Genomic DNA, 11,975 nt, shown 5'->3' on the forward strand with positions numbered 1-11,975 from the left:
TATCCAGAATCCCCCTCTTCTCTTTTGCCTTCGTCTTTCCTCTCTGTCATGTAAAAAACTTTAGCCTTTGCCCCAGTTGATCTTCTTCTTTTGTGTTTTTGGTTGTGTAGCTGTAAAGCTTTCAGCGTGTTCTCCCTGTGGAGAAAATATCGAGAACAGAAGCAGCACCGCATCTCAAAGAACACCTCAAGCTGTAACCCAGGCAGCTTTTCTACGCATAAACCATATTTATGTGTTCAGGAGAAACAAAGGCGTCTGTCTGTCCACTAAGACTTCACCAAATTCATTCTTTTTCCCTTGAAAAGTCCCATAAATGATGAGGTGTTTGTTCACACAGTGCTGCTTCTCAAACTGTGAGCTTCGCCTCCCCTTAAAGAGGAGCGGCGTCTCAGTGAGGAGGAGAACATCTTCACGGCTGACCATACAGTCGGTCATATTCTATTATTCAGTCCCTACAGGACCCGTGGTTGCATTTCTGGTATTATTTGGTTTAAAGAAGTAAGAAAGAACTTCAGCAGGGGGGCAAGAAAAAAAATCCATCACAAATACATCTCAGAATATGAAAAAAGCACCTCTAGAAATAAATTAACAAATAAATAGCAAGGCAAAAAAAGATAACAAGCAAATAAATCAACCCTACCCTGAATAAATAGTACAATCAAAAGTCTAAATCATCATAAGAAGGAGAAATAAAAAAAAAAACTTCAAAGAGAGATAGTTAAAATTTTTGGTCTAAAATCAAGTTATTATCATCAATGTTTTTTAGGATCTTTTTTTTCTCAAAGTCTTTTTTGTAAGTTTTTTCTTTTTAATACATTAGCGATAAGTAAGCAGTAGAACATAGATCTTTTTTCTACAAAATCTATAGAAGCACTAACAGATACATTCCGTCTAAGAGTCAATGTGGAGAAAAGGTTTCACCTTTAAGGTCGCAAACCCGCCACATCTAAGGTTTGGTTCGTGAGACGATTCTCGTGTGTCGACTGTTTTCTGGTGTGGATCAAACCAAATATTCTTTGGATACGTTTACGTCCAACTCTCAAACCGTCAACTTGACTGAGGCCGCTGCTGTGTGTTATTCTGCATCAGAAGAGTGTGTTATGCCACCTCTGGGGGTCAAAATTAATGACGAGACATCACTGCAGACCCTTTTCATTTTTTTCCTGTTAACACTTACACAGAAAAACACAGTTTCACCTCAGACAAATTGACCCATTTCTGTGCCCTCATGCAGAGAAGGCCGCTCCTGTTTCTCTCTACTGTGTTTGGTTTGGTTCAGTATTTGGTTTGGCAATTTTTAAGGTTTGCTATTCTTTGTTTTTGGCTTTTTGTGTGTCTTTTTTCTGCCAAGACAGTCTGTTTCTTTATCTAATAAAAATCTGGAAGCTAAATTTTCACAGTATTTTTTCCAACCACCTGATAAAAATCTCTAGCACGACTACGAAAAAAATAAGGAGCTCTTGTAGTAAGTAAGCGAGTACGTTATTCCAAATGAGTAATAAGCACTAAAGTACAGTACGTAAAACGGCATCAAGAGACACAGCAGAGATAAAACAATCAGAACCAACCAACAGAAAAATAAAAACAGATTTTTTTTTTTAGAAGATTTCAGTTCAGTGAGGTCATTTGCGTTTAGCTCCATCCAGGACCAGAGAGCTGAGCTGGAGAGAGTGAGAGGCAGAGGAGGGGAGGAATTGTCTGTCCTTCTTCTGTCCGCCTGTCTATCCATCCCTCCATTCATGCTACACAGTTTCAGAGTGGGGCGAATGCTGCAGCCCTAAAGCTAACAGACGGACAGACAGACGGCTCGCTCCACACCTGCACTTTGTCCTCCTCCCCTCCTCCCTCCAGCCACATTTGGTTAGGGTTCTTTTTGGTTTGCTTCTGTCATTCCTTGGTGTGTTTTTTTTGGTTTGGGTTTATTTTTGGTATCCTCTTACAAAAAAAAGTGTGACGCCTGCTCCCCTTCACTACAGTGTGTCCCTCCTTCGCCCTGTCCCAGCGCACCCTTCATTCTGGGGGTTCGGAGTAAAGGATCAGTTCCCTAAATAAAGCTCCCCCCGTGGGTTTTTTGGACGGGCCAGGTGGAGGGGATTACACCAAGGGGGGCTTACGTCCTGCTCTCAGCCCCTGTGTGTGTCCTTATTGTGTTCATATGTCTTGACTGAGGCTCTTTAACAAGAGCCCAGCCTTGAGAATGCTTTGGTTTCCATTTGAGAATTAATGGCAGTCTGAGGTGGAAAATGACAGTGAAATGTGATCGATGGAGGGGTGATGGAAACAGACAAATATCAGTAAACATGTCTAGACAGACAGGTGTCGGGGGCGTCTTTGCTGATTGACGAGGCAGGAACGAGAGGCGGCTGTGACTAAACTTGGCTTTATTGACTTGTTTAGCCTTCAGTCCTGACGGTTATTACTTTAAATCTCCAATCACGGCCCTATTTCATACTTTCAAAAACGCTCTCCACTCTTAACAAACATCATTTTCAGTGTGTGAAGTTCCCCAGGGCATGTTCATTTAAGCCATGGGCTCACTGATAATGGGTTATCTTTAAGAGGAAAGAGTGGTCTGATTAAGAGCACAAAATGTCACATGTTTACGTCTTGATAAAATTCATTTACACCTTGAAATCAACTCGCAGCGTGCCAACTCTATTTTGGATCTGTGGCACTTGGTGAGCATCTTTTCACCTCTCCGTTCCTGCAGAATAGTCACGTTTGAAACAAGACAAATGTTGACAACACAGTGATGAAGACAATGATGATGACACTGATGATGATTCAAACCCCAGAAGCTAACGCTAAAAAAACAGCTGCAACAATAAATAGGAGCAGGATTGTAAAATTACACTAATAAATAGTTAAAAAAAACAACTTCTTTTTAAAAAAGCTGAAAGCTGTCGAGGAAAGGTGAAACTGAAAGAAAAAGCTATTCTTTGCTCTTAGAACCAGAGGTAGGTAAAGAGACTAACATACGAGAAAACAGCGGCAAATACATGAGCTCTTCACTCGCTCAGTGACAATCTTTTACAAAATCATTCAATATATTCAACATGAAAACCTATAAGAGACACATGAGCTGACATGGACAGGATGAGTCGATGGCAGGATGGATGGGATCTTGATGTGTGTGTGTGTGTGTGTGTATGTGTGTGTGTGTGTGTGTGTGTGTGTGTGAGTAGCAGTAGCAGTAGAGTCCTGGTCCTGGATAGCTTCAGTATTTACACGTCCTTTGAATAAAGCTTTTCTCTCCGTATTTTTGGTTTTTGGTATTTGGGATTTTGGTATGGTTGTCGTTTTTTTTTTCTTTTTCTTTTTTGTCATTGTGTATTCCTCCTCAGCCTCCTCCTCAGGTAAATTTTTGGTTTAAACTTCCTACACCTCTTCCTTCAGACCCGCAGCTTTTCGAAATCATAAAAAAAGGGAAAACGTAAGCACAGTCCTCCTCTTCGTTTTTCTTTTTGTCCTTGCCGCCATTCCTTTGTCACATAGTAAAGTTATCTTTTGTCATTTTTGGTTTATGCACTTCGACATGCTTCTCTGGCGCCTCTTCCGTCTCCTTGTTAAAGAGTCATTGGTTTGTTTTCCTTTAGAGAGAAAGAGTGGAGAGGTGCCATGTCGATATCACGCGTTATTGACAAAAAGGTCCCACGTTGCCTCCTCCATCTGTTTGGATAGATAAAGATTTTTGGTTTCAATCTTCCCCTTCCCCCCCCTTCTCCCCTCTTTCACTTCTTTCCCTCCCTCTCTCCTCTTTCATTCTGTGTATTTTTGGCATCGAAAGACTGGGAGAGAAAGAGAGAAAGAGCCATTGCGAAAAAAATAACGGAAGAAGAGCGCAAGAGAGAGAAAGAGATAGCTTTGGTGTGAAAGGCGAGGTTCTCGTTTCCTCCTTCCTCCTCCTCTCTGATTGGCCCTTGGCGTGGTCACTCAATCTTGGCTCCGCCCAGAGAGGTCGGGCTGTGTGCCATTTCGCTGGAGGAGCAGGAAGAGGCGGGGCTGGAGCAGGGGGAGGGGGAGCAGGGAGTGGGGCTGATGCTGCTGGCCGAGGGGAAGGGGGAGGCCTGGGAGGCTTTGGCTACGGCGGCGCTGATCAGTCCAGCGCCGGGGTTCTGGCCCATGTGGAGGAGGGCGGGGTGGTTGAGGAAGAGGGAGGAGGGGAGACACCCCTGGCCCCCAGAGGCCCCCAGCATCACCTTACTGGCCCCCTCAAGACTGGAAAGAGGCAGCTGGCCACCACTGGCTGCTAGGGCTGAGGGAGGGAGAGAGAAGAGGAAGGATTAAAGGAATATTCCACCTCTGCAAAATGTCAGAATTATTATATTTTCTTTCAGTATAATTTCTGTATATTTAAGACTTTGGGTGTCTGATCCTTCTCAGATTCATTTTTTATTTAAATGGTGTATTAGGGCCATCATGGGTTAAAAAAAAGAGATGTCACCAGGAGAAGGGGTGATATTCTGAGTTTAAAGTGACACATTTCTGAGACAAAACTTGAATATTCTGTTAGATTTAAGTGGCAAATTTACAAGATAAAACTTGTGCAGGTGCATCTCAATAAATGAGAATATAATAGAAAAGTTAATTTCCAGTAGTTCAAGTTAAATAGCCCCAACCAAGTATTGAGTCATATAGATGGACATACTTTTCAGAGGCCAACATTTCCATATTAAACATACTTTTTTAAATTGGTCTTTTGTAATATTCAATTTTTTTGAGACATTGAATTTTAGGTCTTCATGAAATGTAAGCCATAATCATTAAAATTAGAAGAAATTAAATAAATTAAGACATGAAATGTTTCATTCTGTGTGTAATGGATCTATATAATGTGTTATTTCCACTCAGGCATTACACTTAGCAGCACAGACGATGCTGCTTGCCATGTTTTATACCGGCAGTGGATTAGCAATAAGGAATTTATTTGATTTTATGATTATTTCTGCCCAGAATCATCACATAATATTAGTGTCCAGACTTTGCAGAGCCATTGCCATGAACTGGGCCTTTTCAGTAGAAAACCACATGTCGATTTGGATAAGGTAGCTTTTATGCATTGGCAACACAAGTGCAAGGACTTATGAGTTTGTCCTCATAAATTTACCATTTTTATATTAGAGAATATTAACTTTTTTTTTCTTGTGCATTTACTTAACAAATTATGTTATTTTATTTTGTTCTTTTTATCTACAATGTCCCTGAAACACCGTCATAGCCTTCAGACCTTTCAAAAGGAAAAATAAACATTTCTCTTTTATCATTAATAAATGTCCTTATTCGCTTTAAAGTGTCTTAATTTATATTTTGGTCCTTTGACTTTCTATCAGACCTCCTTATCTACCACTACTCAAGTGAATAATTTCCTGCAGGACTCTGCCAAACCAGAGAAAGTGCCTGAACTTGTTGCATTCAACAGAAAGAGGGGAGATAACCGTCAGCACCTCTTTTAAAAGAAAACCCTCAGGGAGTGGCAACAAAGTGCACCTGTCTGGTTTTTGGTGGGGGTTGGGGTTGGGGGGGGGGGGTACTTCAACTTCTCCAAAAAAAAACAAAACCCAAAAGACAATTCAACGCTGTGCCAACAGAAGATAAGTAAATATTGTCTAATCTCCGTATCAAGAAAATCTTTGGAGATTAGATACAGCACAGCAACAGGTACACTGACATGAGTGGCCTGTTGTTATGGAAACAAGGTCGATGATTGGCCATGAACAGCGCATGATGCAGCGCTTCTTTCATACACAAAATGCTACATATAAACACAGCCTTCATAATCTTTGTATGAGTTGTATCTTTGTATGATATCTTTGTATTTGTATTTGTGTGAGTTGCATGGCAACAGTAAAACAGATTTCACTGGAGAGAAAGTACTGTACACCCAAATGCTACTGCTCATAACTCCTTGTTGGTGCTCTGCATTAGTGTCTGCTGAGGCTACTTATGGTGAAGAAACTGTTATGTATGCCTCCTCAGTGATCGATCTCTTATGTGTGTGTGCGTGTGTGTGTGTGTGTGTGTCTTTGTGTGTCTTTGTGTGTGTGTGTGTGTGTGTTGAGCATCAGAGCGCTGTGGAACATGTAGCTGCTGCCATGTGACTCTGAGGGACCGATGTGTAAAGATGATGGTTGAAATGTCCATCTTGTCCATTATCGGTGCACATATTCACAGTGGTGGAAAGTAGCTAAGTAAACTGACTCAAATTTAAGGAAATTTACTCGAGTACATCTATTTTCTGCTGCATTATGAGTCATTCAGAGGAAAATATTGTCCTTTCTCTGACTATCTGAAAACTTCTGTTACTAGTTTTGCTTATATTCTGATTAAAAAAACAAAACATGATCAAAAAATAAATTATCTAATTATTATATCAATAAGGCTTTATTGATCTCCAATGGGAAATTTCATAAAATTAATATATAAAAGATATATAATTAAAATAAAATTAGCCCCACATTTACCTGCTGCAACATTTAAGCGATGAATACATTAATGCATCAATTATTATTATCCAAAAATCCTAATATATTATATTATCCTCTTTTTTAGATTTCATTTTTATTACTGTTTTATTGTTTTTATGTATTTTATTGTTTTCATTGTTTTTATTTATTACTATATTTGTGTATGATTTTTTATTATATTTTAATAACTGTACAGCACTTTGGTCAACTGAGGTTGTTTTTAAATGTGCTCTATAAATAAACTTTGACTTGACTTGACTATAATACAATATATATTGTTATTAAATAGGTCATTCTGTCCCGTACGTACTTTTACTTTTACTACTTTAAATATATTTTGATGCTGATTTTGTGGTCCATTTGATCTTGGAAGTCGGAATTTCTGAGTTTTCAGTTGGAAATTTCAACTAGAACGCCCCCTGAAGTCGCATCAGTGACTCAGAAAGTCAGAGGAACCAAACCAACCCCAATCTCAAAATCAAAGATGGCCGCTGCATGTGTCAACAGTAGTGAAAGTTGTAGTGACACATTGTTTATTGCTGTTCAACTTCTATCTGTGGACATGTTGCCACAGTGTTTGTAAGAGCAATTAGTCATTGTTATCAACTGCTTTTGCTAACTATGACTAACCTGCCTACAGCTAATCCAACTTCCCCACCCAAAAAAACAATGTCTGACTAATTCTGACTTATTTCATTGAAACACCATTCCCAGCTCTGATTTCTGATTTTTAAAATAAATGAAAAACAGCATAATACCTTTACTCTAGTAGGATTTAGAATGGAGGACTTGTAACAGAATATTTTTCCATTTTAGTATTATTACTTTCTTGAACTTGAACAACTAAATGACATCCCTCAAGCCTCAACAACAGTGTTATCAGCTTCATGTTTCATGGTGATTTTTCTGACACATTTAATGATGAAATGAAGAGATGAAAGGCTGAAGGTGAGTGAAACAGCACGGACGCACACATACAAAACTTAGCCCACACATTAACGTAATACATGTCTCTCTCTCACACACACACACTTGATGGGATGGAGTCATGGATGTTGATGGTAACATATAAGAAATAAGTCACTGTTCCTTCCTGCCTCAGCTGCTTCATACTTTAGATGAGCAAACACGCTCGGCTGACTATTCATCCGCGTCTCCAGTCTGCAGTCTACCAGCGCGATTAGATTCACCCACCGTGCATAACTGTATTACTCATCATCACACTTCTGTTTTTAATACATCTCTCTCCCCCTTCTCATTCTCACACCAACAAGTATGATTAAAAATTAGCTGTGCTGACGGTAGTTGAGGCTGCTTGTTGGTCAGTTCTGCAGGATTGTACACTTATTTACTTCTTTGTGCTATTCTTGTGTTGTTCTCAAGTGTAGGAAGGTGTGTGAGAGGGTATGCGTCGTGCACAGTATGCATCTGAGTTTATGTGTGTGTGGGAGTGTAAGAGTTTGAGAGGAGGGAAATGTATTGCCAGAACATAAAAACTCTTCTGTGCGTATTTTTATGTATTTTCTGACCCTTAGATTTCCCCAGAAATGAAATAATAAAGTACACCACCTCAGCCTTGACCTCTATATTACATTCTGTTTATCAGCCCTGCTGATGCTAAGCCTTCTCTTTTTTCACTCTCCTGAAATAAACCCATTTCAGCGTCTTTCTTTCTCCCACACACACACACCTTGGATAGTGGCCAGGGGATTGTTACCGAGGAGGGCTTGGTTCATCCCTGTGTTAACTCCCATCACAGTGTTCCTGTTGTGTCACACACACACACACACACACACACACACACACACATGCAGCACCATACATGTGCAAGCATATATACAGACACAGACAAGCAGAGGAGAAAAGGTGAGAAAAAAAGCAGGTTTAGCAGCAAGGACAAGCAGAGGGCGACTTCAGCCCTGCACATATAAAGAGCAGTAGTTTGCTGACAGTTTACTGTACAGATATAAACAAGAGGTTAGAAATGCAGAAAGAAACAGAACATCTTGGAAAATGTTATAAAACAACCTCTAACTTTGCATTTATGTCAATACACGACTAAAACAAGAGTGTATTATACTGTGTCATCTGCATGTGGGTGTCTCGGTCGCATTCACCTCAAGTTTGCAGCAAAATCGGTGATGTAGTTAGACACGTCACCGTTCTTTTTACCCATACGCCATAAGCTGTGAACACAAGAACCACACACACAAACACACACAGGGTTAGAGTGCACTGCAGCTCAGGGGAAGCAGTGGCGCCCAATGGCATGTTGGGATATCAGTGTATGTGTGTGTGTGTGTGCACAAACAACCACTGTGTCTGTACAGTATCAACCATTTAACTACAAACTGCAGGTGAACCGAGCAGGGTGCAGTGCAGTATTCATGGTGAGTTGGAGTATGGAAATGTGTAGTTGTTTCTAATGGTCTGTAATTTTGCCTAAATGTATTCAGCTGTGGTGACCACAAAAACTATTGTACACCAAACATAGCCCTAATACTTAAAGCTGGGGTAGGCAGTTTACTGGAAAAGGCAAAAAAGAAGAAGAAAGAATTTAAAAATACAGCCCTCTTCCTGCAGCTTTAGCCGCAGTTGTGAGCCTTTGGCTACCGCTAACAGAAGGCTAAACTATTCAGCAACATTTTCTCTCCATCTCTGAAACACTTCTCCGATACTGACAAGTGTTTTATTGCATTTATTGTCAGACACTCCTAAGACTCCTTTTTGATAAGTTCTTTTTGGGTTGCTTTGCAGTGTAGGCAGTTGTTTCCAGTGCTTGAATAGCAACATTTTTCTGCTGAATTTTCCTTCACTGAATCAGGCTCTCAATATCTGAAGGGACTGCTTTTGTTGAACAGCCAATGAGAACACTCTGAAATGATGATGATGATGATGATCAGTCCGACACAGGCTAGATTTTCTAAAGCCTGAAAACAGAGCCGGGAGAATTTGCAGAAGTCTAGTTTCCTCTCAGACCACTTAAATAGAAAAACAGAAAGATTTGGTCATTTTTGCTCAATGATGCAAAAATAAAACTTGCCTACCCCAGTGTTAGAGATTTATATAAAACAATTTTCTCACTGTTATTGGTATATAGTCATGTAATAAGTTTTGTTTAATTTATTCAACAGCCATCATTTTGAGCTTTTGCTGCCGACCCAATATATTACAGATGAACTTTGTCCTTAGGGCTCATAGCAGTGAAACAGAACAATATGTGGGAGGCTGGAGGGTTGCCGTTCCATTGAAGTAAACTTGCCCTATTTAGAGATATCGAGATATCTTGAAACTTGGCTCAATAAAACAAAACAATGTGATAGGCAATATAACCCTAAATATACAGTAAGTGTTAAATAGGTTGATAAAAAGATTACGGTGAATCAACCGTTTACAAAGCCAAATGTGCCCTGACAATAACTGCTGTCAGGTTAGTGATGAGGGGAATCCCAGATGGTGTTTGTGAACATCTCTTACCCTGTGTTAAGGTTGAGTGTGCTGTGGCTGGGAGTGGCTGGGCTGGCCGTGCTGCGGGGAGGAGGAGGAGGAGTCACCGGGGAGGGTGCGGAGCTGAGAGAGGGGTGGGTGGAGGTGAGGCTGGAAGTCAGGGGGCAACCGGGGGACATGGTGGTCACTGTTGTGCTGAGACTGGTCACGGCCTGCGACAGCTGGCTGGACATCTGGCAGAGAGACAGAAAGATAGATTCTTGGTTCTGAAATTACAAACAAACATGTTTCTTACTGAATATTCTTTTAAGTCAATGAGCAAGTGTAACAGTGATGTGGATCTTTACCATGTGAGGGCTGTAGCAGGGCGGCTTGTGCGTCGGTGGGGCAGTGGGGGGCTGGCTGGGCAGGGGAGGGGTGGCACTGGAGGGATTGATGCGTTTCTCTTTCTGCCGGCGGTTGCAGAACCAGACCCGGATCACCTCCTTCTCCATGTTGAGCTGCTCTGCGATCAGCAGGATCTCTTCTGAGGTAGGCTTCTGGTTCTGCAGGAAGGGAGAGGGAGACAGGAATTCAGAGCCTTTCCGCAGTTCTGTATTTCCGCCACATGAACATTAAAAACACCAAGATAGGATTTATTTATATTCACACAAAGAACAGAATCTGACATCTAAACGCTCTATGGGGGAAAAAATGACTTAATAAATTACAGTCCAGTGTTTAGATGCTTTAAAATCCCATAAAACACTTTTTTCTGTTACACAATCCACAATATTTAATCAATTTTTAAAGCGTTTTCATGAATTTAATTTCTTCATTTACTAATTAAATAAAGTTAATATCTTACCGTCATGAATGCGCGTTCCAGGGCCACACGTACATTCGTCTCGATGCTGGTTCTCTTCTTTCTGCGGCGTCCAGGAACCCCGTCGAAGCCCATGGAGGGAGAGGACAGGGAGCTGGGGCTGGGCAGGGTACAGTCTGTGGACATGGTCTCTGATGAAGGAAAGCAAACATAGCAGACTGTATGTCAGACTAATTATACCTGTCGTACTCTACAAGCACATATGATAGCCTCCATGTAAAATAAAAAATAATTTCGCTGAGCGCTCACCTGCATCATTGAGCCACTTCTCCAGCAGTGGCTTCAGCTTGCACATGTTCTTAAAGCTCAGGTTGAGGGCTTCAAAGCGAGAGATTGTGGTCTGACTGAAGTCGTTGCCATACAGCTTCCCCATGGCCAAACCAACGTCTCCCTGGTGGAGGGATAAAAGAAGTAGTCAAAATACATCAAAAAGACTTAGAAAATGCTGATGTAACCTGCACATCCAAACACACCACAGGCTGTATAAAAAAGTGATCTAGCCTCTAGGTCTGAAAAGTGGAAGTGCCTTAAACCTGCATTCTTTTTTAATGACCAACAGGAGGTGAGTCAGATTGTATAGAAGACTATGAGAAAATTACCCTACTTCTTGCTTGGTTTATTACCTCAGTAAACATTTTTATTAACAGTTTATGATTTTAATCTCTAGTTTCAAGTTTTCTTTAAATGCTTTTTTTTTTTTTAATTATGGTCACTCTGGTTTAAAGTAAAATATACAGGTGCATCTCAATACATTAGAATATCATGGAAAAGTCAATTTCCAGTAGTTCAAGTCAAATAGCCCCAACCAAGTATTAAGTCATATAGATGGACATACTTTTCAGAGGCCAATATTCACACATTAAACATAGTTTTTGAAATTGGTCTTTTGTAATAATAACATTTTTTGAGACACTGGATTTTAGGTCTTCATTAAATGTAAGCCATAATCATTATAATTAAAAGAAATTAAACAAATTAAGACATGGAATGTGTCATTCTGTGTGTAATGGATCTATATAAAATGTTATTTTTTCTATGATATTAATATATCTAATTTATTGAGATGCACCAGTATTATAAAGTAGTGCATGCTTTAGTGTGTGGCTACCTTGTGACTGACAGGCAGGGCAATGCATATCCACAGTGACGTGGATATTTAAATAGCTGTGAACTTGTTCTTGGGTGTTGTCCATATTTCC

At 40.3% G+C, this 11,975-nt stretch overlaps 1 protein-coding gene across 1 annotated transcript in view; it reads right to left on the minus strand.

The window, feature by feature from the left end:
• Positions 1–3,802: 3,802 nt before the first annotated feature.
• The window catches only part of pou2f2b (POU class 2 homeobox 2b), a 44,298-nt gene continuing 36,125 nt past the window's right edge, over positions 3,803–11,975 (minus strand). The window contains exons 10-16 of the mRNA XM_059339448.1: positions 11,026–11,167; positions 10,759–10,907; positions 10,259–10,456; positions 9,942–10,144; positions 8,582–8,650; positions 8,155–8,228; positions 3,803–4,255 (exon numbers count right to left, since the gene is read on the minus strand). Of these exons, the coding sequence (XP_059195431.1) occupies positions 3,930–4,255; positions 8,155–8,228; positions 8,582–8,650; positions 9,942–10,144; positions 10,259–10,456; positions 10,759–10,907; positions 11,026–11,167 (1,161 nt within the window). The 3' untranslated portion in view covers positions 3,803–3,929. The remainder of the gene's footprint in view (positions 4,256–8,154; positions 8,229–8,581; positions 8,651–9,941; positions 10,145–10,258; positions 10,457–10,758; positions 10,908–11,025; positions 11,168–11,975) is intronic.

This window comes from Centropristis striata, chromosome 8 (genome assembly GCF_030273125.1).
Source record: "Centropristis striata isolate RG_2023a ecotype Rhode Island chromosome 8, C.striata_1.0, whole genome shotgun sequence".
NCBI lineage: Eukaryota > Metazoa > Chordata > Actinopteri > Perciformes > Serranidae > Centropristis > Centropristis striata.